This window comes from Rhea americana, unplaced genomic scaffold (assembly GCF_003343005.1).
Source record: "Rhea americana isolate MKP2758 unplaced genomic scaffold, rheAme1 scaffold_84, whole genome shotgun sequence".
Lineage (NCBI taxonomy): Eukaryota > Metazoa > Chordata > Aves > Rheiformes > Rheidae > Rhea > Rhea americana.
The window spans coordinates 2,074,822-2,100,235 of record NW_028187023.1 but is presented as its reverse complement, the minus strand read 5'-3'; the positions used below and the strand labels follow the sequence as shown (position 1 = coordinate 2,100,235).

At 38.9% G+C, this 25,414-nt stretch overlaps 1 protein-coding gene across 2 annotated transcripts in view; it reads right to left on the bottom strand.

Moving 5' to 3' along the window:
• RAD51B (RAD51 paralog B) overlaps nt 1-25,414 on the bottom strand; it is a 396,827-nt gene that overhangs the window by 198,614 nt on the left and 172,799 nt on the right. For both annotated transcript variants that reach the window (XM_085323359.1, XM_085323360.1), the window contains one exon: nt 25,044-25,140. In XM_085323359.1, coding sequence (XP_085179485.1) covers nt 25,044-25,140 — 97 coding nt within the window. The remainder of the gene's footprint in view (nt 1-25,043; nt 25,141-25,414) is intronic.

Sequence of the window (25,414 nt, the reverse complement as noted above, 5' to 3'; positions counted from 1 at the left end):
TCTTGGCTCCCAGCTGTACTATTCATTAAAGTATTATCTGAAGCTATGAAGGAATGGTAATTTATAGCTAAAATAAGCCAACATTACACTGTTACATCATCATTCTCCTGCCAAAGCATGGAAGAAGAAAGAACTTCAGCTTCATGATGTGCCTCCAACTTTTAATGCCATCTGTGGCTGCTCCTGAAGCACAGCTTACAACTTGCCTTCTGCTCAGGGCTGTGCTTGAACTCATAACCTAGCTCTTTTAGACAAAATAAGGTTATGCTACATCTGGAATTACAGAAAGCCAGTCCACATTTTCTCAAAGGTTGTCCAGCAGGAGGTTCTAACCTATAAACCTAAATTTAAATTGGCTATTATCAGACTTGACCATTAAAAAAAAATCAGTCATCTTAAAGTGAAGTCAGATGCACATCTGTGATTATCAGCACAACCCTACGTTGGTTAGAATATAAAATGACCGCAGTGCTGGCTACAATATGAAACCACCCATAGTTCCTTATTCTGGTAATATCAGCATGCAATTTGTTGGACAGATTCTATAATCCACAGATGAAGGTAGTTSTAGGGCTTGAGTTTATCCAGCATTAACAACCCCTAATAGCCTAGTTCAGCTCAGACATAACAAATGGAAATGGCTTTAAATTATCCTTCCCTCGAGACATGATTTCATAAGAGAACAAACTCTATATGCGCAAAGAGAGATTTCCAATGTAAACATGTGGTGGAAGCTGAAAGCTGCAGTCAGATTTAGGGCATGGATATGCCAATGGCAAAGCAAGGGATACAATTTCAAAGCCACTTATTTCTTTCCAACTCACAATAATATTCTTTTCTGCTGACTTTTCTGCTCTTCAAGCTTAGAAGACTATGTATATTTCAGTAGTGACTTTCTATCTTTTATTATTTTAATGAGTTTCATCTCTTTTTTCCCCTTGCACAACAAATTTGGCTAGGATGCAGAATCTCCAGTCATTATGGGTTAATCACAAGCAGCACCAGAATCATTACTAGCATCTGGCTGTCGGCATTTGAAATTATCCTTTAAGGTTTCAGAAGGCAGACATATTTTGTTTCATAAGTTTAACTATTCTRTTATCTAATATGAAATTCTTAACTGTGAGGAGAAAAAGAAAACAATATTATAAACATATAATAACCCCAATATGAAGGAGGTTTTGCTTTTTTGCTTTCTCAGGATTAATGTAAAATCAGGCCTGATTTTATATTTGACAAGATGCCAAGCATAGCCAGCGAGATAAGCATTTTGAAGAAAGAAATTCAATGCCACTGCTGTCAAAACCTGCATTCATAAATTCTAAATTCTAATGTTTTTACTCTCTGACTTCCTGGAACTTTGAAAAAATATATCTATTAAGACATTATTTTGCAATGCTTATTATTTAAAGGTTTGACCTCATCTGTTCTCACAGAAATACAAATTTCCAGCAATTTTACACAATATATTGAGACCTATTCCAAAACTGAAGTTTAGACCGCTAAAGTTTAGTCACTTCTGTTGTTTTGGCTTTTTTCGCACAGAAGCTGTGTTTCAACATCACTAACATTCAGTGTTGAATCAGTGCCCTGGAAAAAATGATTAACTTTCTATTTGAAGATGATATCATGCATATTGTGATTAGATGCATTGAGTGGTTCTTTCAGGTATAGAAAAAATTGGTCTCTACTGTTCAGGACTACAGTTTCAGACCTTGTGTTTAAACAGAAACAACCAGAAATCCTGACGAAAGGGGGAGAAGTATACGAGCAAACATTTGTATATAAATATTAGACAATGCAAACTGGTAGAAGAGCTATCATTAGCAACATTCATAAACCAACGAAACAAAGCAACAGTCTGTATGTACAAAGGATTAATTCTGCTGTAATTGTGATTTTTTGAATATTATGCAGCTTTATGTCTGCTACTCTAAAAGCTGTACACTGGTGTTATACTAGCTTTGTTGCTAGTTCTGATACTACACTAATCCTACTAATAAAAACGGACTTAATCATATTAGAAAATTCCTTTTTGGGGACCTTATTTTGATTGGTCTATCCTACAAGATTATTTCCCTTTTAACAGTTCACCACCAGGCCTCACACGATACAGGGAACCATCCCTTGTTCTCAYAGCCTTCAGGATATGCAAGTCCCTCCTTCAGGAGCAGATAATTACGASGGATAACTTACCTCTTCTCCCAGCACACCCTGATCTGTTACCGTGCTGTGCTTTAGAAGGATGCTGTCATTTAGACCAGAAACAAAGTCATCAAATGACATGCTCTGCAGAGAGCACGACACAGGACTCCCTGGCCMAGTGAGCTGTTTCTAGTCCTATCCCCCTACAAATGCATGAATCGCTCTTTYTGGATTATTTCACCTGTGTGTTCCTCTGCCACCTCTCTCACAAAACATAAGCTCTATAAAGGGCTCATGAAATCCCTCCATCTCTTGAATCCACAGGAAAACTCTCTTGATTTAGCAMMTTCTCATAAYTGTACTAAGAGTAGTTAGTCTTTACTGACTTTAGTCAGTAAAAAAGACTTCTGACAGTCATTTTGATGGGGAGTCTTCCAATCACTTTCAACGAATCATCTTCTACAAAAATTGAAAAGTTTATTGCAATTCACAGGTATTTAGTTTTCAGAAGTGTCTTCAAAGAGATGGGTCAGAGGAGTGGAAATAGGATGCAGATGTAAATAGCCACTTTAATTAAAAAACAAWTTTAAAGAAAAAAAATTGTATGAGTTTTCATTCCGGTGAGGGGAAGGGGAATAAAAAAATACTTAAATTGCCTTGCTGTGAGAGTTAGAGTTACTTCTGAAAGTATTATAGGTGATGGCTTGTATGTAGGCTTTTCTGTAGCATTATCACAGAGAAAGAATTGGGCAACTGAACAAGAGACATTCAGCAAAGATTCAAGCGTTAACATCACCAGCCTATTAAAAGATAGTTAGTATTTTAATGTTCAGATTGCAAATATTACAACAGACAAGATGTGAACTGGCCAAGATGTTTAGCTGAAGAAAGTACGACCAACCGGTAACACTCAAAATTTCCACACTGCTAATATTTACATATCCAAAATTCTGTACTGTATTATCTTATAACTATGAGTAGTGTCTCCAGCTATGAATTCTACCCTAATCAAATACTCTAAAGCTATAGGTACCCACCTTTTTACTTTAAAGATCAACATTATTTTAAATCAATACTTTTTATGAATATTGACCTAAGTCTAGTCTGTGATTTCTCAAAAGTAAATATTTCACTAGTAGATGAAAAAAGACCTGAAAATCTAAACAACTCCAGAAAAAAAGAGAAAGAGAATGATCATTCATTCATCTGCCCTGATATATGAATTTTTAAAGACTTCTTTGATTGTGGTTATCAATAAATCCAGCTACACATATACACATACACAGACATATATATCTTCTATTATATACTGAATTCTTTCTGTGTTTATGCATAAGAGATATATGGAATATGAAAGTTACAGCTGTTTCAGATCTTCAGCTCCAGGAGAGTATTTCTTCTGAAACGAAACTGTGGGTTAGAATTAGATACTGTCTTTTGAAGAAATTTGATGTAGGCAAGTATGGAAATGAAATTCAAAATCTTCCTAGACCAACCAAAGCAACTAAGTAAAACAGCTAAGTTTACAAATGATAGCTGGGAGGTTGCTTTAATTTTTCTAAACAATTTCCTTTAAAAATTTTTCACTCATCCACAGTCCAGGACAAGAAAGTTCTCTATCCAGGAAACCTATCCACACCAARCATGAATTCTGGAGGAATTAGAAAGTTTCTCATCTCTGTCAAGCTRCCATTTTGGATATGCACTCCTCCACTTTCTGCTGTCTCTTTCATTGCTGATTGGGATGAAACTACTACCYGGAGTTACTCTTCTATTTGAAGGAATGCAGCTAGCACCCACCAAAATAAATAAGACAGAGAAAACASGAGGAAACCTTGAATCATGAAATTTCCTGGGAAAAGTTTTTGGAACTTATACCAATAAAAAGGATTGCCAAGGATTTAGCATCTGAATCTGCCAATTGACTTGAGCAGATTCACCCACTCACAACAGCAAAGCAAGCCTTTCCCTCAGGCATGGTCTGGAGGGAGCAGATCAAGTGGTGGGAAGAACTAGCTATTTTCCTACAGTTATGAGAAGGTGCTAAATCAAGAGAGAGTCTTTTTAACATCAACTGAATCTTTGGCTGTAATAAATGGCTGACTGGTTCAAACTTGTCCACTGAAAATCACACATTTATCTGCACTTATTTATTTATTTTTATTTATCTGCATTTCTCTTGTGTCCACCTYAGTACATGACTGTTAGTTTCATCTGCTCATCTGATAGCCAATCATACAATGTATCTTGAGTCTTCTTCCATCTTCTAACGTGTGGCACAGGCTCCATTATCTCTCCCAAGTCTCTACGTGTGTTGTTCTCTAATTAGACTCTCTCTGATAGCATATTAGAAGACTATAAAGATGAGGAGGAAGAGCAKCAACCAAAAAGAAAAGAAAGATCTATTACCCTTTAAGTTGGAACTCAGTTAAAGGGAAGTTGAAACTACCACTTCACCCTGAGATATTCTTTGGAGAGAGAGTTATTTCTAGAGGAACTGAAGTTACATAAGTGAGTTTTCACAGATAACRGGAAAACAAATCCAAAAATGAGATGTCAACTTATAGTACGGCACAAGTGACAGCCACCATTTGCAGATACTCTTTGTCCTCTAACCAAATGCAGCAAGATCGTGCCATTTGCAGGACAGGCAACTTCTTCCTTTTGAAGGAAGCCAAATTACAGAGAAAGGTTACTTCTGATCTGTTTTTACTTGGCTTTTCATTTTCCAATTTCTACTTCCCTTAGTGTAGAACCRTGGTGGTTTCATAGTACATACAGCAAGAAGAGTTTCCTGTGAGCATCTGCTGTGGCTTCTAGCAAACATAAGCTACAGTTCTTACTCTCTTCTTTCCCCTATTCTCCAAGASCCTGGGTTAAAGATTGTTTCTACACAAATGTTTTGTGTGGTCTTAAACATTTCAAGCAATAGCTAGTATACTAGCTTCCTAGATGAGCTGCCCCAAAGTTTAGTCACCCATACTGCTAAGAAACTACATCTTTTAAGGCTGAATCTAACACTACTTTCAGAAGTCACTGAACATTCTTATACCTTTCCCTGCACAACTGACAAAAAATGAATTGCTATATACTAATTCCAAGCATAAAGACCTATGCATTCTCAACAAATTGAATAGGTTGAACTCTTGAAGCCTCTCATTGAAAGGCTTTTCTACAACATGGATCATTTCTTGTGGACCTCTTCTGAACTCTTTACAGTATTTTCATATCCTCCTCAAAGTYTGAGGATCAGATGAACACAAATTCCAATAGACATTAACCAGTTTGGGGTACAATAATAAACAGCATTCCTTATTTCTATTTGGCAATCTCATGCTAAACCACATCAGGTCACATTAAAAGGCTCTCTGCCAGAGCTGATTTGCAACAACAGCTTCTGCTGAGGAAGCTTCAACTACTTTCCCAYTGCAGAATAATCTCTGAATCACTGCTTAAGACAGTTTCTTATGTTGTATGCACAAACTTGCATTCKTTCTTCTCACTTGCATTGCCTTTATTTGGTTGTAGTAGAGCTATACAGAAGTATGGGCAATCTTTAAACAGGAGCTAAAAACTAGACAAGGAGATAAATGGAATAACCTTTTAAGCCATGAATATGTCCCATAAAATTTGYGTGCAAGTATGCTGTTGAGTCAAGAACAGGAAAGCCTCCACTACCATTGCCTGTATTGGGAATTACCTGGGAAACCATCACATAGATAGAGTTGATCTGGCACCATTCCAYGGTATTAAATTCACAGATGAAAATTAATCTTCAAAAAAAGTTACTAATTGCTGCTTCCATTTAGAAGGTATCCTTTCATCATGGCATCCCATCATTCTTTTACCTTACTTGCAGACCCCTAAAAACTATTTTTTAAATAGTTAAATTAATTCTGACACTTTAGGCAATATACACACCATTTCATTAATTGTTTTTTCTAATAAAAGCATTTATAGACATTTTCAGTATAGTTTAGAATTAAACYGTACATTACATTATCTTTTATTTGTTTCCTTTTGTAACTTTGATTGCACAAGTGTAAGAGTGTAAACAGCATGATTCTCCCTTATCAGTAATCTGTCTCCTCCAAGATGTATTCAGAGATGCCAGAATCAGGTTCACCTGCATCATCACTGACTAACTTCACAGACGCTGAATTATCCTATCAGTGAGACTCCTGGGAGACTAGTCTGGAGAGACAGCAAAAGTCACTGTTTACATGCACATTCCCTCTTAACTGGCCAGGAAATAACTAAAAATAATATAAGTAACAAAAAAAGCTTAGTATAAACACACGCACAAACATATATGCACATATTGTGTATAGAGTCTTAAGTCCAGAACTACAGGAAATCTGCAAGKGAGATCTATCTATAAAAGACAAAAAATTAGGCCTATCTGTCAGTTTTTGGCTGCAATTTTTTCAAGCATTCTTTGTCTGCATGTATTAAAGGATAAGAAAAATCTAGGTCTTTAGACGGTCTACTTAGAGTCTCTGACTCAGTCTTTGGCTTATAGGATATGCAATAAGACACAGTTTTCACTGCTGTCACTAACTGAAAACTAGCCCAAGTCAAGAGACTGACTGGCTCTAGGAGAAAGCATGTTTCACCTTCAGGTCACTGGTTTGGATCCAGTACAGGCCAGTAGTAGCCAAATTGTCATTCCCATCAGACAGTAGTTTAATGTTCAACGCAAAATGGATTTGCCAACTCAGTGCACTAAGTAACAGGCCAGGTATCTACATCACTAATGACCCTCACAACAGCTTTAGGAATTCAGTAAAAGACTAAAYGGCAGCCTGAAATTCTATTCTGGTCAGTCAGATTGAAGCTGAAATACAATGATAAGCCAATAGAACAGCTTTGCTACCACCACTTGTGTTGGGCAGTCCACGGACAAGAGGAAAAAGACTATGGTTTGCATAGCTCTCAGCTTGGTGCCTTACAGTAATGCTAAAAGCTATGAAGAAGTACTGCCTTTTTTTTTTAGGCAAATATTTTTTTAACTCCAGATGTAAGTAGAAGGCATAGCTGTTTGTGTCAATATCGTGAAATTACCAAAATACTTTTCATCTAGCCTATATTAGGTGTTAGGAAAATGCTAATATTGACCATGAGGTGGAATTTAAAAYATTTTTTTTAAATACACCTTGGTTACATCTGGTTAGTTACAGTAAGATCACCACCAACGTCATTCCCAGTTACTTTTTCAAGGAATGTCAACATTTGTGGGCTATCACTTACTGGTAGTTTAATGTTATCCTGGGATTAATATGAGAGGAGAAAACTGGGCTGTGAGTTATGAAGGGATGTGTACTGCAAGACATTTGGCAGTTCGGGGGTCTCATTAAGCCAAAACTTTGGGATGTCTTAGATCTGTATGTATGCCATTAATTACTAGTTGAGGCATACCAATATAAGTAGTTTTTTCCATTAAAAAAATTGCTCATTTCACAATGARCAGTTATTAATATCCGTGAAGTTTGGATTTGGGGAAAAAGCTGAACTCTTTCAGTTCTGTTCAAAACAATCTCATAACAGCCAGAAGGCTCCAGGAGAGAAAATATTTTTCTCCTTCTGCCTTCAGGTAGGACTGCTTGTTCTTAAAATGTATCAAGCATTTACTAACCTGAGTTGACAGAAAAGATAATCTTCCCTAAACCATCTGTACATATAAGAGCAATAAAGTAGGTGAATTTATAATTAGGGAATTACAGATTAAGAGAATAAGAGCTCTGTCTTTCMTAACAGCCCACAGTTAATAGATAACATCCATATTAGAGATTCATCAAAATGTGCAACCTTGTGTATAYGTTAATAATTAGATGTAATAAATGTGTGCACAACGAAGCAGAGGATATATGGAAGAAGATGGTAAGAAAGGGCAAGAACAAAATACAGGRGAAAAAAAGAGGGGGATTAGAGGATAATTCAAGTTGAGAGTGATGTCAAGAAGTCTCTAGTCCACCTTCAGCTGAAAGCAGGGACAACTATGAGGTCAGACCAGTTGCTCAGGGTTCCAGTCAGGTTTTGAAAACCTCCAATGATGGAGACTGCACAGCCTCTCTGGGCAATCTGTAGTGCTGAAGATGTAGAAGAAAAAGAAAAATGGGGAGATGGGCAAACATAGAAAGAAATGTAAAAGAATTTGGAAGTGGTATTAATGACAGTCCTAGGACAAACTGGAAAAGATAAAAAGAAGGTAAAGTTYTTTTCAAAAGCATAAAAGTACTACAGGAAAACATTTTTTAGCATATCAATTTTATCTGTGAGCTTAATGTGAAGGGTCTGATTCTCAGAGGCCTCATTTTGTGAAAGAAAATACGATCAAAAACTGAAACAAAACAGATGCCTTCAAGACATCTCAAGTCTCCAGAATCTGAGGTAACCAAAATCACCAACTTCTTTCAAACATGTAGGCTGCAGCCAGACCAGGTGAGCAGTGTTTGGTATCTCTCTGCTAAAATTTTGAGGATGAACAATGAATCACACCATTYTGTATACTGATCGGCTCTGTAGGTCCATCAAACAGGAAGCTGACTGAGAGCCCTCCAAGTAAACATCTCTCCCATATGGCTGTTTTACTTCTTTCTTTTGCAGGGATTTTGGAGGTGGCAGATGGCAGGAAAGCGTGGCATGGGCATTTTTTAGTGGCTAATGGGTTTAGTGGCTAATGGATTAAAAGATTCAGATAAACATTTTTAAGCTTTGTTTGATGGTCCTGGTATAACCATACTGATTCCCAAACCTGCCAATATAWGCCATCTCTAAGAATATAATCAGAAACTGAGCAGAGGGATGATGTTATACTAATGTTTGTTCCCACTACATGGTCAAGTGATTCAAAATAAGATAAACAAAATGGATGACCACAACAATCATCACTTGCTTTATTAGCTGAACAGTAACAGTAAGGCTAGGGCTATATAAAAAGCTAAGAAAGGGATGGTTCAAGTCCCTGGCCTAAGGAGTTTGCACTGAACACTACCAGTCAGGGCACTGGAAGACTCCAGAAGACTAAGAAGTAAAAGGATTTCTCCTTTCAGGACCTGCTGCCTTTTTTTATTGATGTGAGTTAGTATCTCTAGGCCTTCCATTTGCTTTATGAAGGGCTGGAATGTCAACAAATGCATGATTGCTTCAATAATTCAATCAATATGGAATTGAGACCTTGGAGAAAAGACTGGAAAGGCAGCAGAAGTAGTAAAGGAGACAAATAAGTAGCTTTCTTCTGACTTTAACTATCTACAATAGCAATGAGGGGACTATCTAATCCTTTGATCATCCTTGTGCTCACTCCATAACAGGCAGCAAGCAGGGGTAGTGTTAAAAAGATCATGTACAGATGTAAACTTTAAGACAAAGAACAATATCAAAGTCAGCAAGATCATCTTAGTATTCAAAGTAAGTAATCAGGTGATCACAGGAAGTCAACCCTGAGTGCCAGAACTGAGAAAGCCCCATWGAGCTTGAAGGGCCAATGACATAGTCTTTTCCAATTGAGTGCAAATAGGGCATGTAATCTTATCAACACTCAGGACCCACAACATTGTGAGGGTGCCAAAGAAGGAAACCACATTGCAAAGGGGAAGCAACAARTTCAGTTTAAAAAAGGTTGCAGGTTTAAACCAACTTTATCATAACCAGAAACAGTTATTAAGTTTTGAAGCAGTAACACATCAGTAGCAATTAAATTGCAGAAATCAGGCAGTAAGCTCTCAAAGGTTTTTAACAGCACTATTGAGTTTAGTGATTGCTCATCACTATATACAAGACTGTCACTGGCAGGCAATTGTTAATCAGAAGAATTGGAATATTGTTCTCCATTATCACAGGTATCTGTGTAAAATACAAGACAGGCACCACATAATTTCAGATGCAGCTAGGAACTGGGGCTGCCTGKAAAACAATTTTATTTTCATATTGGGTTTTCAAGGTTGCAGCAAAGGCAAGACTTTACAAAACAATACTCTTTGGGCGGGGGGGCATGAAAGAGAGAGAAAAAGAAACACTCAGACAATAATCCAGAAGCTATTTTGCATGGAATATCTTTTTTTTCCAATCAAGAGCCTCAGCCCTGTTTACTCTCTTGTCTTGAAGCTATTTATTTTATCAGATCAAATACATCTTCACAAAACACTTTACTTTTTTAACCCTTGTTAAAAATATTTCAGCACAATCAAGTAAGAAATATTTTATCATGTTAAAGCCTGTTGAAAATCCACAGCTTTACAGATGTTACAAGTTGCATTTATTTATTTTTTAAAACYCATCTGATTTAATACTCCACTACATCAAAGTGTACATGAATTTCTGCCACCTTAAATACAATATAAAAAAAAAAACAAAAATAAAATCCTGGGCTGAAGCTGCAGCAATCTCACAGTTGCTCTAAATCACATGGGCTGCCCTACTGTGGGCCGTTTGTTTTGCTCAAGATTACTATTCACCCTTCTGGACCCAAATACTTCTTTCTAACATTTGGGAAAGACATCCCCAAGACATCCCAACCAGTGGGAAAGCCACAATTAGCTCATTAAAGTAAGTTTTCCAACTCCTTTACACTGACAGAATGGCACAAAAGCAATAGCGCCTCCTCTCACCCATAGGATTTTCCCATCTAGACAAAAGACATCTCATTTTAAACAGCAGGCAGGATCATCTCAGGATGCATAGTAAATTCTAGGACAAGTAGCCTGTGCTGACCTCTCTGCCTCTGTGACTCAACTGCYGCTGGAGCCCTCTGGATCCAACTACCTCATTTCATGCTAGGAGCCATGACTGTAACACATCGTTGTCACAGCAGTGACTAAAAAGCAGATGTACTCTCAGGAAAAGGAGAGCTGAGCAGCTGTTGACCATAAGCCAAGATAGTGAACTCTAAAAACCTCAAGCACTTGCCACATTGATCTCATGTTGTTTGGAGTTACCTCATGCTAACCTGGAGGAAAAGAACTTGACCAAAGACATCACTAGTTTGTTATTCTGGTTGAGTAGTCAATAAAGCAAACTAGAGACTCTGAAGATCATGAGGTCCTGAATCCACTCAGAATTCTTCCTCCTGAAATGCAGATCAGGTCACAGAAGAGCCCTATATAGTTTGAAGGCATTGAATTTTATCTTAAAGTTCACCTTCAATTGTGTTTTTCATTCCTACTGAACTCCAACAAGAGCAGGTTTTACTGACTTCTAAGGATCCAAAAATTTGCAGGCCTATCTTCCTAGTCACTTGTCTTTCAACAGTCAATAGTTTCTAACAGTAAYTTTAAAATGTTAATTAACTCTTAAACATGACAGCCACTGCCTCAACTCATAAAAGAAAGCACCAACATTKTCAGTTTAAAGTTGAAAAGCCAGAGGGAACAGAGAGATAAAAGGAAGTTGGGTGAGRCTTCTGAAAGATCATCCAGTAGTAGATGTTGAGGATTGGATGCCAGAATCCCATACTCAGGGCCTATGTTCTCTGCTGCTGCAAGATGTGACTATAGACCAAGGGCAGGCACAATGTCGTATTTAGTATCAAAAACAGAAACAGCAAAAGACATGGCAGCTCAGGATTCAGCACAGACTAGCTTCTCAAATGCACACTTACGATTTCAGTTGTTCCTCTGCTAATGCTAATATGATTCTAAAATTCATCTTGTCATCTCATCTCTTYAAGCATCACCTGAGCTTGGTAACTGCAAGTTCCCACAGGCAGGCAATGCACATTTCAGCTTATTTCTAATATTTCCTACTGACCTCTCAAAGTGGTCTGTATTGCCTGACTTATCTTACATAATTACATATATGGAAAAGCATTTCACATTTGTTTAATAAGCAAGTCTACGTCAGCGAGTAATTTGGCACAACAGGAAAGGATCAGAAGACCGAAACAGTTGGTGTTAACACCCCTACTGCTACACTGTATGTGCATCAGCTGYTCTATTTCAGAGGAGATTTGGTCTGGTTTGGTGGGGACAAGAATGTCCCCACCACAGCTAGGGCTGGAAATGTCCTAGAGGACCAGTCACTGGCTTAGACCCTTCTGCCTCCATGATRATTTTAAGCACATCTGGTTAGCATGGAGTGCAGCTTGTGTTTAACTTCCTATAAAAGACCTGTAGTGGGGCACACCAAAACCACTCTATACAATGAACAAACATTCAGTAAGTGAAGACAACTGAGGACCTTCTTCAAAACCACACTATTGATCTGAATGAAAATACTAACATAGATGCAGCCTAAGTGATAATTAATTAAGGTWCTGAATGAATCTTACTGAAGGGACCTTGTAGAATATGGGAGCATACATACCTCTACTCCCAATGTACTTGAGAAAACAGCAAACTCCTTTATAGTATATATTCTCAGTGTATCCCATAGCCAGAAGTTTCAATCATTTAAAATATAATTCTAGATTCATGCTGGTTATCATGAATTTTAATCAAGAACTATCCTGCATCATTTACAGTTCTTCTTTAGACTCAGCTGACAAATCCAGCCAACTGATTTGCAAAGTAAAGCCAGCAACCAATAAGGTTTGGTAAAAAGYTGGAAGCCTAATATGCAAAAAGGAATTAAAAGATAAGCAAGAAGAGAAAAAAGAGAGAAAATCAAATATTAGTTTAAGAGGAACACAAGAATGTATTTTGCATACACAATATCAAATGTATTAGATTTTTTTTTCTTCAAAGCTACGGAGGCTTGGCTGTGGAAGCTTGAAATTGTTGTTCCATAACCTTTTGCTTTTAAATTAAACAAATGATCTCAGTTTTTGGAGCAGTTTTTGACTCCAGGGAAACTACGCCATTAAGAGAGTGCCAGAAACATATTTAATTGATGCATGTCCCAAAAACTGCTCCAAAGAGTGCAGACRTACTACATATAGATCTGAGGGAAATTACTGAAAGGCCACAAAGCTGCAACAGAATGCGACATGAAACACAGCATACAAAAGACTCAGTATCAAAAGGATGAATTGAGTTTGAGAGATATTAACCTGCTTACCTAAGAGGTACTATGAATTAGATATGGCTCTATTGTGCACATTATCCAACCTGGACAGAGGCAGGCAACTTTGTGCTCCATTTTCTGACTTATAATTGATACATCATCATGGTACAACATGGTACAATCAATTTACAGACACAAAGTTTCAAAAAATAAAGAAATTTCATTTGGGAGGGGTGAGTACAGTAACCAGCCTGTAAGACAAGACTTTCTGACTATTTGCTTGAGCAGCACTGGGAATCTSGGGATTACACACACAACTTGTTTCTTATTTTCAACTGAATGCTCTCTCTGCATCTGTCTGATTATATATAAAAACAAAAAACACAGTCCAGCAACACGTCTAAACAAAGGACTCCGTAAAGCGCTTTGAAACTCARACTTGCACAGAATAAATTCAAGTTAATTTATGCAATTTTTTTTATTCACATGATAAGTAATTGTCACGTTTTCCTGCGCCATCTCTCCTTCCTGCCCTTACAGGCACTTTCCAGGATCCATTCACAAAAAAATAARTAAAATGAATTATCCTTTCCAGACAGGCTCCTCCCCTTGCCAGATTCATGCCATGATGCTACAGTCCAATGTTCCTCTTCCATGACTCTAAATTACAAACTCACTGGTCTTGGATTATCAAGTCAGTTAGCTATTAAAATATTATTATTTTATCTTTAAATATTTTGCTAGTAGTGAATACTTTTCAAAGATAGATTCTGAAATTTGTTGACATCAACATCTGAAATAGATGTTGAAATCTGTTTCTAAATTGGATTTAACATTGCAATAGAATAAAGCACAAAAAGCAGATCTCTAGTTAGGGTATCTTGAAGTTGGCCTTTTATATGATAAAGGCTGTTTACGTGGCTTTGTCTGGCTTCAGAGAGAATAATTTTGCAGACTACAGCAACAGCCACACAAGGCACCTTGTATTTATTTCTCCAACAGCATCGCACATCTGTAAATTTGTGCTCACATCTATAGGTACAGAATTACAATTTTATAAAACAGAGGGAAGGATCTAGCCCAGCTCCACAAACACTGCCCTGTATAACTTCTAATTACCTCAAACAGAACCTTTAACTACTCGAGCACAGACAACCACGGTCCTCAGTCGCTRAACGAAGACATGGAGCATCCAGGGTGAACTGTTTTGGAAAGGGAGACTTAGGAAAAGCAGCAAGACAGGAGGCAATGGGGCAGAAGTGCCCGCGGCAGCTGGGTCGCGCTCAGCCGCGGCGGCCGAGTCGCCGGCGGCACGGGAGCGGGGCGGACGGCCAGCCGACCGGCGGCGAGGCCGGACAAAGAGGCGACTCCTCGAAGAAAGGCTGAAGCAGCGTGGGAGGACTACGACCTTTTGATCTCCGAGATGTCCCTGATGTACCAAAGTGACATGTCAGATCTAATAGGCTACATTTCCCAACTGGTGGTGGCAGGGGCCTACAAATTACTGTGGGATATGAAGGCATTTGTTGTGATGATCCCGGCCGAGATGGGGCATATCACCACTTCCCCGGCAGGACTATCTGACAGGCTAACCCAGCGACCCCCAAACCGGGGGTCACAACCTCCGGCAGGGTCACAGCGGCACCGAGGAGGGTCACGGGCCTGACAGAGCTTCAATTGTTTAYGTTGGTGTTCAGGATCACAAGCTCGGCTGGAGCGCGTTCACCAGCAGGAACAGGCACAAACAGAAACAATTTGGGAACAGCTGGTCTAACAGATTTCACGCTCAGGAACTTCTTGATGTTCAGCTTACATGAGCTCATACTCTTCCATTACGTATCGGTGTGCGYATCTGAAACAACAGCTCCCCTGTCAGGTACCAAAATAGCTCAAAATACTCCCAAAGAATCACGGCTGCTTAGTGTCTGCTTTGGTTTCTTTCCTGACAAATTTTCCAGTATTACTAGCAGAATATCCATACTTGAGCCRCTACTTTTCCTACCCTTCCTTTGACGAGATAATGTTCACCTAGTTAAGCACCAGCTCTTGCAGGAGTCCTCTGTAGACTGCACTTGCCTATSAGACTAGTGCAATAGTACAAAATTTTAGGAGAGTAGAAACTAGAATAAACAAAGTCTTCYTCTAGGCTAGCACCAGGCATTTCTTCTTTCTACCATTTCTTCATCCATCTTCTATATAGCACTATGATCATTTGGRTTGTTCTTCTCTGACTGCTTGCTCCTCTTCCCCCCCCCCTTTTTTTTGTATATTGGTATTATGAAAAGACAAACAGAATTAAATGAATTTTGTCCATGCATGCAAAATCTGCTCAGACTCAAGCYTGCCTTTTTTCGCTAAATTAAGAGATCATATGCTACACTCTGTGTTTTTACTATCATGTTATGTTTGGGTTTGAATCTAACCTTTTAAGAGCAGACTGTCACTGGGAAGAAGTTCATTCACATGCAAGAACACCCAGCTTCAACCTCCAAAAAAAAGCTAATGGATTGTAAAACTTGCATCATTTAAGACAATAAATCATTACTACAATAATAAAGCAGGAAATACACACAAATTAAGCAGAAACACCACTATGCTCTTTTTACGATTAAGGGGAGTCATCAATCACAGAGGCTGCCTGAGATTAACAAGGAGCCACTTTTTCAAACATCCTGCAGTAAATCCAGAGGAAATCCAGCTGGAACTGAAACTAGAACTTCAGCATCAGACTTTGAAATCATTCTCCACTCTTTCTTCCCGGCCTCTCCTTCTGCTAACACCTCCACCTAGGGCCACTCTTAAAAGGTTCAAGTTCTGAAACTGAGCCATATGTTTCATGTAATGCCACAAGGCAAACACAGTTCCTCCACAGTGATGCTTTCCCATGTATATGAATCATTCCAACCCTCCCAGTCCCACCAGAAGAGAGGTCCACTGCTCATACTATAAAACKCCACAAGATATGGGATTGAATGTTACTGATTAATGAGGATTCAATTTTATTTTTGTTTTTCTTAGCCTCCATTTATCCGTGATTTAAGGATAAGTCAATGTTAAGAACAGCAGACAGAATTTGATTGGTCACTGTGCCCAGGGACGAATGATGTTTAGTTGCAYCCTACCCTTGAACTCCTTTCCACAGTGTAATTTGAAAGATCAAGCTAGTATAGACAGATTCGCCAATAACCGGAGTACAGAATAGGGCTGCAAAACATATCTAGGGCCAGATCATGTCTTCTGTTTCTGAAGCAGGCCACTGATTTGCAGGACTACAGTTAAAATGTAGTTCAACCACATTTATTCTGCACAGGATGAGGGGTGAGCAGGAAGGGAAAAGAGGAGGAGGAGAAGGGATTACTGCCATTAAATAACTAGGTCTCTTAACGATACTTGTATGGCATAAACAAAAGCCTGAATTCCAATCTATATTAGAACATAGYTCCTATATTCAGCCACAGTGAAATATGAGTTAGTTTATTTTATTTTAAAACATTTTTAGGGTGTAAAGAGACGACCAGTTGCAGTCATATTACAATGCTTTACAGCTATGCCCCATCAACTGAAACTCAGTGACTGACCCTGGCATGCTCTCAATTTATCGCAGCTCAAAGGAAAAGWGGAATAAACTGGTGTGGGTAGCAGTGATTTATGCAAACCCATTTTATTTTGCATTGGAAAGTGCAACGTGCACGTGCACGTGAGTCTCACTCTGTCTCAGCAGCGGTAAATTACTTAGCAGCAGAGAGGTGGTAACTCCTGAGCACTGAACTATGACTGCAAGCATTCCTGTTATCATGCCTCCGATTATACAGATGAGTGATTCCCAGCACCTGTACCTGAAGGGTTTTTGGATTACAAATTCTTGATTAATGATTATAAGTCATGTCACATCTTCAAAAAGAAACCACAACAAAGCAGTAAAACTTGGTATTCTATCTTCATAGCAATTAGCAAATGAGGTATGGAGATTCTCTTAAACTGATATATAGAGGCTTTTGAATGCTCCTGCTGACAGTTTTCTACCTTTCCTTAGTCTAGATCAAACGATCGTGCACATGTCATTCAGCTTGAAACTACTGTATACATGTCCCGTCTCTGTAATACTGTTATACTGAGATCTATCTTTTGATTAAAAAGCCGTTAAAATTTGGCTGAATGTTACATGTCACTACTTCCCACTTGCTGAAATATAGTATCAAAATTAGTACAGGCTGACATGACCTCTATTATCGTGAAATCTAACTGCTCCATACACCACCGCAGCCCTGCATCTGGTAGACACAATCACAATATCATTTCCTCTAATGGTTATATCATTTATTCCAGGCCCTCTAATGATGCTGCACTTCCTTGATGCATTCTCAACAGCTAGAAGGGTTTTCTTCCTTCCACTTAAACATTCAGGGGCAGACCGCACTATTGCTAGGAATACAGAGTTACAAGTACAGACTGTGGACAAGCATGGAACCCTACTATTTTGAGTAGGCTCACTTTTCTCTCCAACACAAATTAAAGAGTTTTATCAAGGTCTCATCTTTTTTTGGTATCTATCAGTTAGCTATCCTGAAGTGTATGTGCTACATATTATCCTCACTCCTGTAGGGCCAAGGAAGATTAGCTCCTTCCTCAGCTTTCAGTATACACGGGCCCTACAATCTTTTCCATTAAGAGTTTGAAGCTGGAGAAGTAACTCAGAAAGACAGAGAACAGACTGAAGGAACAAAAGGCTTCCGCAGCATTGTTCAGATGACTGGTAAAGGGGATCAGAGAGTGCATGTTGGGGGAGTCTAAAAGATTACTGAAACAAGAAGTCCACAGAAGGATTATAAAGAAGCCACTCGAGCTGTTCCACGGAACTCACGTGAACTGGAACCAAGGTGAGTAATGCGCTGAGTAACTCTAGCAAACTCCTACACTGAAGTCATAGATTCCAGGGCCTCAGACTTGCAGGCATAAATAACCCTGTTGGCTTATGGACTCACTGAGCTCCACTACCCTAGCATCAGAAGGTTACTGGTATTGGGTCTGAGTGGCAATCTGTCAGGTGGCAAGTGGCAATTCACACTGCAGAGTAAAAATAGACGCAGTCTCACTAAGATTAATCATGTCATCATGACAGGAGAGGGCAAAGATATATTTGAACATTTCACTACCAAATTAAGCTATAATATAAACAGAGAACTCCATTACCTTTTCAGGGATCTGCTTTAGGCTTCAGTGTTCACACATGCACCTCAAGTTAAATTCAGTAATTTCCCCTTCAGTATGCACAGACATAGCTTAATTGCTGGAACTCACTTCCCAAATAATCCGGCAGCAGCACTAGCGTTATTTGCACACATTCCCATTTTGCACAATTAAAATTCACTAACCCTTACAGGCTCTCACAAAGGAACACAGTGCAATGACCTTTTTCCCAAATTGAAGACTATCCCAGTTTTATAAATAGGCCTAATAATCTCCACACAGATTATTCCATGATGACGATAAAAAAAGATTTCTAGTTACTATTTCCAAGTATGCGGGCCTTAGAAAATCRGAGTGGATTCCTATCAAAAAGATAGCATATTAATATTAATATTTATTAATATTATATTAATAAATTAATATTAATATTAATTTATTAATTGTTTCATTTTAAAAACTACTGTAATTAAATAACATTAGTGTTTCCCTGATCTAGGACTATCTCCTCTATGAAGCAAAACTGTGCAAACCAGCTGGTAAAAGGTTTTACAGAGCATGCAGCTAAAATACCAAAGGCCTAGAGCCTGTCAAAATGTTATGATTCTTTCTAATACATTTAAATTCTTAACATGCTGGAACACTGTTAGGATAAGTGTTATTCTGCACTGGCTGCAAAACTACAAACAGGAAGTGTTTTAGAAACTTGTTTAATAGCTGCTCTGTTCATAAGTTTGTAATTCATGCAAAACAGGTATATCTGTATTTTTATAGACTCTTCTTTTTGATTTTTAAGTCACCTGCAGGGCCAACCTTAAATATGAGTGGATGGATAGATAGATAAATGCAAATCTAAAACAATCAACAGGCTCTAATTTTTCCAGGGCCCCTAGGTGCTTTTTTAATTCCTTCAGTCATTTCTCTCAATTCAGCATCACGACTGCGGGGAAAAAAAAAAAAAAAAAAAAAAAAAAAAAGGATTTGAATAGGGAAAGGTAATTAACTACAGAACTGATCTTACTCTGGGGCCGACAGCAGGTCAGCACATTACTCTCCGCATAGGAATATCTTCAAATATAGAACAGTAGTTGTGAAGAACAAATATATCTCCACATTAGAAACAGGGAAACTGAGGCTTGAAAAGTAAAGTGGCTGGATCACATTCTGACAGAAAACCAAAGGCAAAGCAAAGAATAGAAGCCAAGGATCCCAGCTCCAAATATTCCACCTTATTCCATAGACTAAAACCCCTAGTTTAAAAGTAAAAAAATTCAGCTGTSGGAGACATTATGGTAGCTTAGTTTTCTTCAGTCTTCTCAATACAAAAGCCTACTTCTGCTCAACAGCTTAAAAGAACTTAAGATCAGAGCAACAAAGATGAAAAGGTCAGACTACACTCATTGCTCACACCATGCATCAAAAATACACAATACTATGACAAACTTTRATGAATACAGATGGCAGAAGATTGAACGCTGGACTCCCCAGAGCTAGCAGAAGTTTACAGACAACATTAAACAAAGTAATTCTGACTTTTCCAAACAAATATTTGAAAGTGTTAGCTAAGACTGATGAAGCTTGAGACAGAATTTTCTTGCCTCATACTTTGTGCCTGCTGGGAGGAGTATTCTGCTCTTGTTCGTAACATCACGATCCTAACCTTTTTCCAAAAAAGATSGGGTTTGTCTTTGACATCTGCAAGAGGAAGTTTGAGCTTGTAGCTGGGAGATACATTAATATGATAGATGCTGGTGGACTAGAAGGGATCTTAAGTGGGCCATACTGTCCCAACTTAATTTTAATGCTTAATTTTTAACGCTTAATTTTGCTTAACCTGCAGTTTCCAAGACTAACACTTAGGAAACACAAATTTCACTTTCCAGATAACACTCAGCCACACTAGCCTAGAATTCACTTCTAGATCCTTTCTGTTTAGGCAAAATCTAATCATGTGAACTTTCCAAAATAACAAAAACAGTCACAGCCACAGATGTTTTAAAACCATCGATTAACAATCACACAAAATATTTTGTTGTGGATGTTAGCACTCTTTTTCTACTGTTTGCTTAGCCTAAGTTGTTTAAAYTTATTTCTTTAATTATTACAGAGATTATTTTCACTGGGGTGAGGAGTACTTGTGAAACAAGTACCAGTTCAAAGTGAACTTAGATCATGCTTCAGTCAATCCTCTATGATGACAGGGTTCGCAAAAAGGCTATATAAGAACAGCATGGTCTTTTATAATAATCTCACATCACAGATGGATTTACTACACAAATTTTAAGCATTGGCATTTTAAGCGAGCTAATTTAGAGGACTAGTTTTACACCAGATATGCAAAACAAACTAGATAAGAACTGGCTCATGTTATTTCTAACTAAAGGAGCTCTTTACTAAGATCCAGTATGGTCTTCACTAAGACTCTTGTATCAACAGATCAAAAAAATCAACAGAGCAAGTAAAAATTAAACTGAGCTTAGTTCTTAGTAGTGTGCCCAAGAGTTTTAGAGTTGCAGAAAAACATTAGTCTTATTCAACTCCTTCAGACAATAGTACCAGCAAGAACTTWAAGGCTGAATGAATGCAAGGACCTCAACCCATAGTTACAGCACCTGCTGTACTCACTGCTATAATTTGCAGCAAACTACACATTGGTRTTTTCCTGTCTGTCCTGAAGCAGAAATACGCACAGATATGGAAATTTAGTGGCCATATTAAAAAAGTGCAAACTACCAGTTCTTCCATCGCAGCATAGCTAGTGGGGTATCAGCGCTGTTTTTATAAAGTCTATTATAGTCTCATAAAAATCTAACATGTTTATAGGATGCAAGTTTTTGTGTACTAGATTATAAATTTGCAGAAGACAAACTTCGAGCCTGAAACAGCTTGACGATGTCCTTTCAGCTTGTTCGTAAGATTAATTCACTGTCACACACCAAATGAACAGCTTTCTTGGTTTCTTGTCTCATCTAACACATAACCTAAGAAACCTTCAAAAACACAATCAGAAACAAGACTTAAAAGCCACTGTAACATTCCATTTCTTTCTAATAACACATTCAGTCTGAAAATACCATTTGTGTCTCTGCCTAAAGAAAGATTATCCTTTTAGCAAACCATTTACAGTGACGAGACTGATTTCAGATATGATTAAAACAACATATTAGACATACASAAACCAAGAGATCTAAGTTGCTTATAGGACTAATAATGTGTTATGGGTCCTTTCACATCTAGGTCACTGGTTCAAATTCAGCTTAAATGGGTGAAGAGTGAAAAGGAAGAGTGAGGTAAGAACCCAGTCATGAATCTGGCTTCTATTCCTAACTCTGGAACATACTTATTTTGTGCACTTCCCTATAGATTCCATATTTGTAAAATAGGAGTAAATATGTTGTAGCACACTAACACTGGAAGACTAGTTCATGAAGGATTCTTAAAGTAATCCAAGATACTCAGAAGATAAAAGATCACTATGTTCAGACTGATCAATAGCTAWTATTAACTCTTTTAGGGGTGATCTTCTCAGGAGAGGTCAACATCCCCCATGTAGAAAAACACTGGTCACACYTTCTATTTTCTGATAGCAACATAAACAGGGAAATCAAATATTGACTTGGTCTGAAATTCCTYTTTTTGTCAGAGGTGGACAACTCAGCACTGGCAGAGCACCTTGAGGGCCCTCCACGAGGTACCAGGAAGAAGCACCAGAGTCCAGCCTTTGTGGGGTGAGAGTCAGTTGGAGTGGTGGAAGATGTGAAGAGCAGATGTGGGGCTGTGCTGATGAATCAGAATGGAAGGAGGATTGGGATGTGACTGAAATAATAAGAGACAGATGCGGGGAAATGAGGGAGGGAGAAAATAAATAGCAGAATCAGGGAATGAGGTTAACCTTTAGAAAGAAGACACACAGGTCCAGGTGATGAAGACACATCCAGAGTGTGTGAATCTTGAATTAATTCCTAGTGGTCACACTCATCTGCCCTTGAGAATAAGGTAAGTGATTAGTTGCTGGGCTACTGACTTCCAGCAGCCCTTTGCAGGGCAAAGGCCTTTGCAATCTAAAGGCTTAGCACAGAAAAAGTACAACATCCCCTGGGCAGAGACAGTATGATGAGCAGTGGAAAGCCAGGCTGAAGTACAGTGTGGAAAGCTGAAAAAGATGATGCCCTGTGGGCTCGGGACCCCAAATCCTCACCTTCCCTTTCAATTCAGTGATGGCCCTTCCCAGAGAATGGACAATGATGGGAAGCCGTCATGGGGCAGAAGCGAATCTATGATGTCCTTCAGCAGGGCTTTCATCCAATAAAGCCACATTGAATCAGATGGTAAAGGGGAAGTGTTACCCTGTGTACCTATTTAAACACAACGCAAAACATAATCCTAATCTTGTAATCAGTGAAGCCTTAACCAAGGACCCCCAGGCACAGCCCATAGAAAATGTCATCAGAGAACAATTTTTGTGAAGCATGGTTCTTCCTTTCAGACACCATTGCAGACTGATTCTAGCTCTGCTTTATAAGCTTTGTCTCTTTCTTAATACTAACCATAAGACTAAATGTTGCCTTCAGGCTGAGCATGAAAAAAGAACATACATCCATGGAGGAAAGGAAAAAGTTGTCAGAAGACAAATTTCCATGCATTCTATGACTTCTTCGAAGTGGAGCTGTGACAGGCCTACCATTTGTATCTCAAGGCTTTGTTTCTCTCCCTAATGGTAGCCCTTCTCCTATAATTCAACACTGGCTGTTCCTTCCATGATCAAGAGTAAAAGATTGTCAGAAGACAACAGTTTTTGCAGCCCAACGTTTCCCTTGGAAGACCATTTCAGTCACACTCCAACCACAGCTCTGCACTTTGTCACTCTGAAATCTAACCCTACCCCCACCCCAGTTAGAGCTGCCTCTAGGCAAAAACACCCATGCACGGCCCGGTGAGGAACCTGCTCAGAGAATGCTTCCTTCTATAGTCCAGAACTTTCCTTAGTTGCCCTGCACTTGCTGGACCTTGATGCACTGTCTGTCTCCCAAAACCTACACGTAACCCTGCCGAAAACCTTATCCTTTACCCTAACCTTCAAAACTGGTTTTGGCTGCGCCATCACCCCAAGACTTCCCATGCGTGGGCCCAGAGGAATAAGGTGATAGAGGAGAATCCTGCAGGCATCCTAGGCCTGCTTTTGGCAGCCTTTTTGTAGCCCCACTCCCACTGCATCTCTAGAAAAAGTCTCTTTCCTTACCCTAACCCTCAGCCAAGGACACCCATGCATGGTCCAGTGTAAAGGTTGTCAGAGGACAATTGTTTTTGCAGTACACCACTTTCCTTGGCTTCTTGTCATAACTAAGACTTTAGCATGGTTTTGTTTTGGCTAGGGCTTTCAGCAGTGGAGTCTCCTCCGTGTGGTTGGTAGCGAGTGGTGTTCCAGAGTTGGGGGGTGTGATGCAGCAGCTTCAGGACAGGCTGCTAGCAAAGCGACTGTCCAGGTATTCTGGTAGCAGGGCTGTCCTTAGTCCATACATTATATAGCAGCTCAAGACATTTCCTCAACACTGTCAATCTCTGATATGGGCTCTCTGTGATCCTCCCAGCACAGATTAAAACTAAAGCAAACTATAAATCCAGTAGTAGTTGTGTTATGGATGTGAAAAACAGGAGGAGAAAACCAAATAGAGTGGAGATCCATTCTGTTCTCCCAGTATATGATGCAGCATGCAAATGCCACGTCTATCAGTATTAGTGAACAGAAGAGGGAAGGAAGGGAGAGAAGGAAAGTTTATCATCCCTGCAATCCTTTACTAAATCTGCCTTTAAATTACTGGAGGAGCTTGCATTGCTGCTATTTGTGCTGCACTTGCTCTGAAGCTGAACAAAGGCTTCCATTTTCAACAGGTGTCATTCTGGCACACTTTACCACTTCAGAGCTTTAATTTAAAACAAAGAATGAGAGAAAGATGCTTCTCATCATACATTTGGGCCTATGCATGAATTGAACTCATTATAACAAGCTTCTCAGTGAGGGTACTCTGACTATTCTTTGCAACTGGGAAAGCTGAAATTACTATGTTGCATTGCAAAACTTGATTTAGAATTAATGTTTTTTTCTTAGCAACGTTAGTCTTTATTTTACTGCCAAAATATGTAACACTCGTCTCTGATTCTGCACAAAAATCATTACCCTGAGACCAGTACAGAAGCAGATGAAGAAACGTGAAGATGTAAAGCGGTACATAGCATCACACAAAAGCTCATGTTACAATTCATGCAGTACTGAAAGCTGCAGATTGAGGCACTGTACATGAAAACTGAGCGGCCCAATGCAAGGGACAGGAGTGAACGTTTGCCCTCTTTCATTTGTGGCCAGTTGCTTGCTTCTCTGTGGCATTACTGATAATTATCAGATCACATTAAACCTGTGGCCTAGCCTGTGCATTAACTTGAGCAGTAGCTCCAGGAGACGGATAAAAAAATAATGTTCTAAATGCATGTGAATGAAAGAACAATACTGAGGAACTTATTACAGAACTGAACTTGGCTTGAAGATCCATTCCTAGCCCTTAGGAAGTATCAGTACCTTTCAGTTAACGCAGTCTCTCTCTTTTTTTTTTAATAGATTTTCAAATAAATTGATAAATCACTTTGTTCTCTGGCTATGTTTTACATTAGGCTTGATAACCCAACTCTCAGAGGCCCCCATATATCATCAGAAGACCGCAGGTTACAATGTGGATTTGTGTCAGTATAGAGTTTCAGTTCTGACAGAAGGGATCTCTTACCTTCAGACAGGGACAAATCATCAGCTGGAGACACCAGGTCTGCCTGGATCGCAAGGCCGTTGCTCAACCACGTGGTAATTTGATTCGTCAAGATAACCTGCAAACAGACAGGGAGAGCTGGAGGGGAAATGAATTTTTACAGCTACCGGAGGGTAGGCAGCAGCTCAGATGAAGACTGGTGCACAGGCAAACACCCACCCTAACGTTCAGCAAATTCAACACAAAATTCTGAATTACCCACAGTAACGAAAAGAAATATTGTAAATACTGTAAAAAAGAGGATATTGTTAGAAAGATGAAATATAAAACAACACGCAGACAGATACAATTGCCCACAACAAAACTACTCTTTTGAAGAATTTCATTCTTAG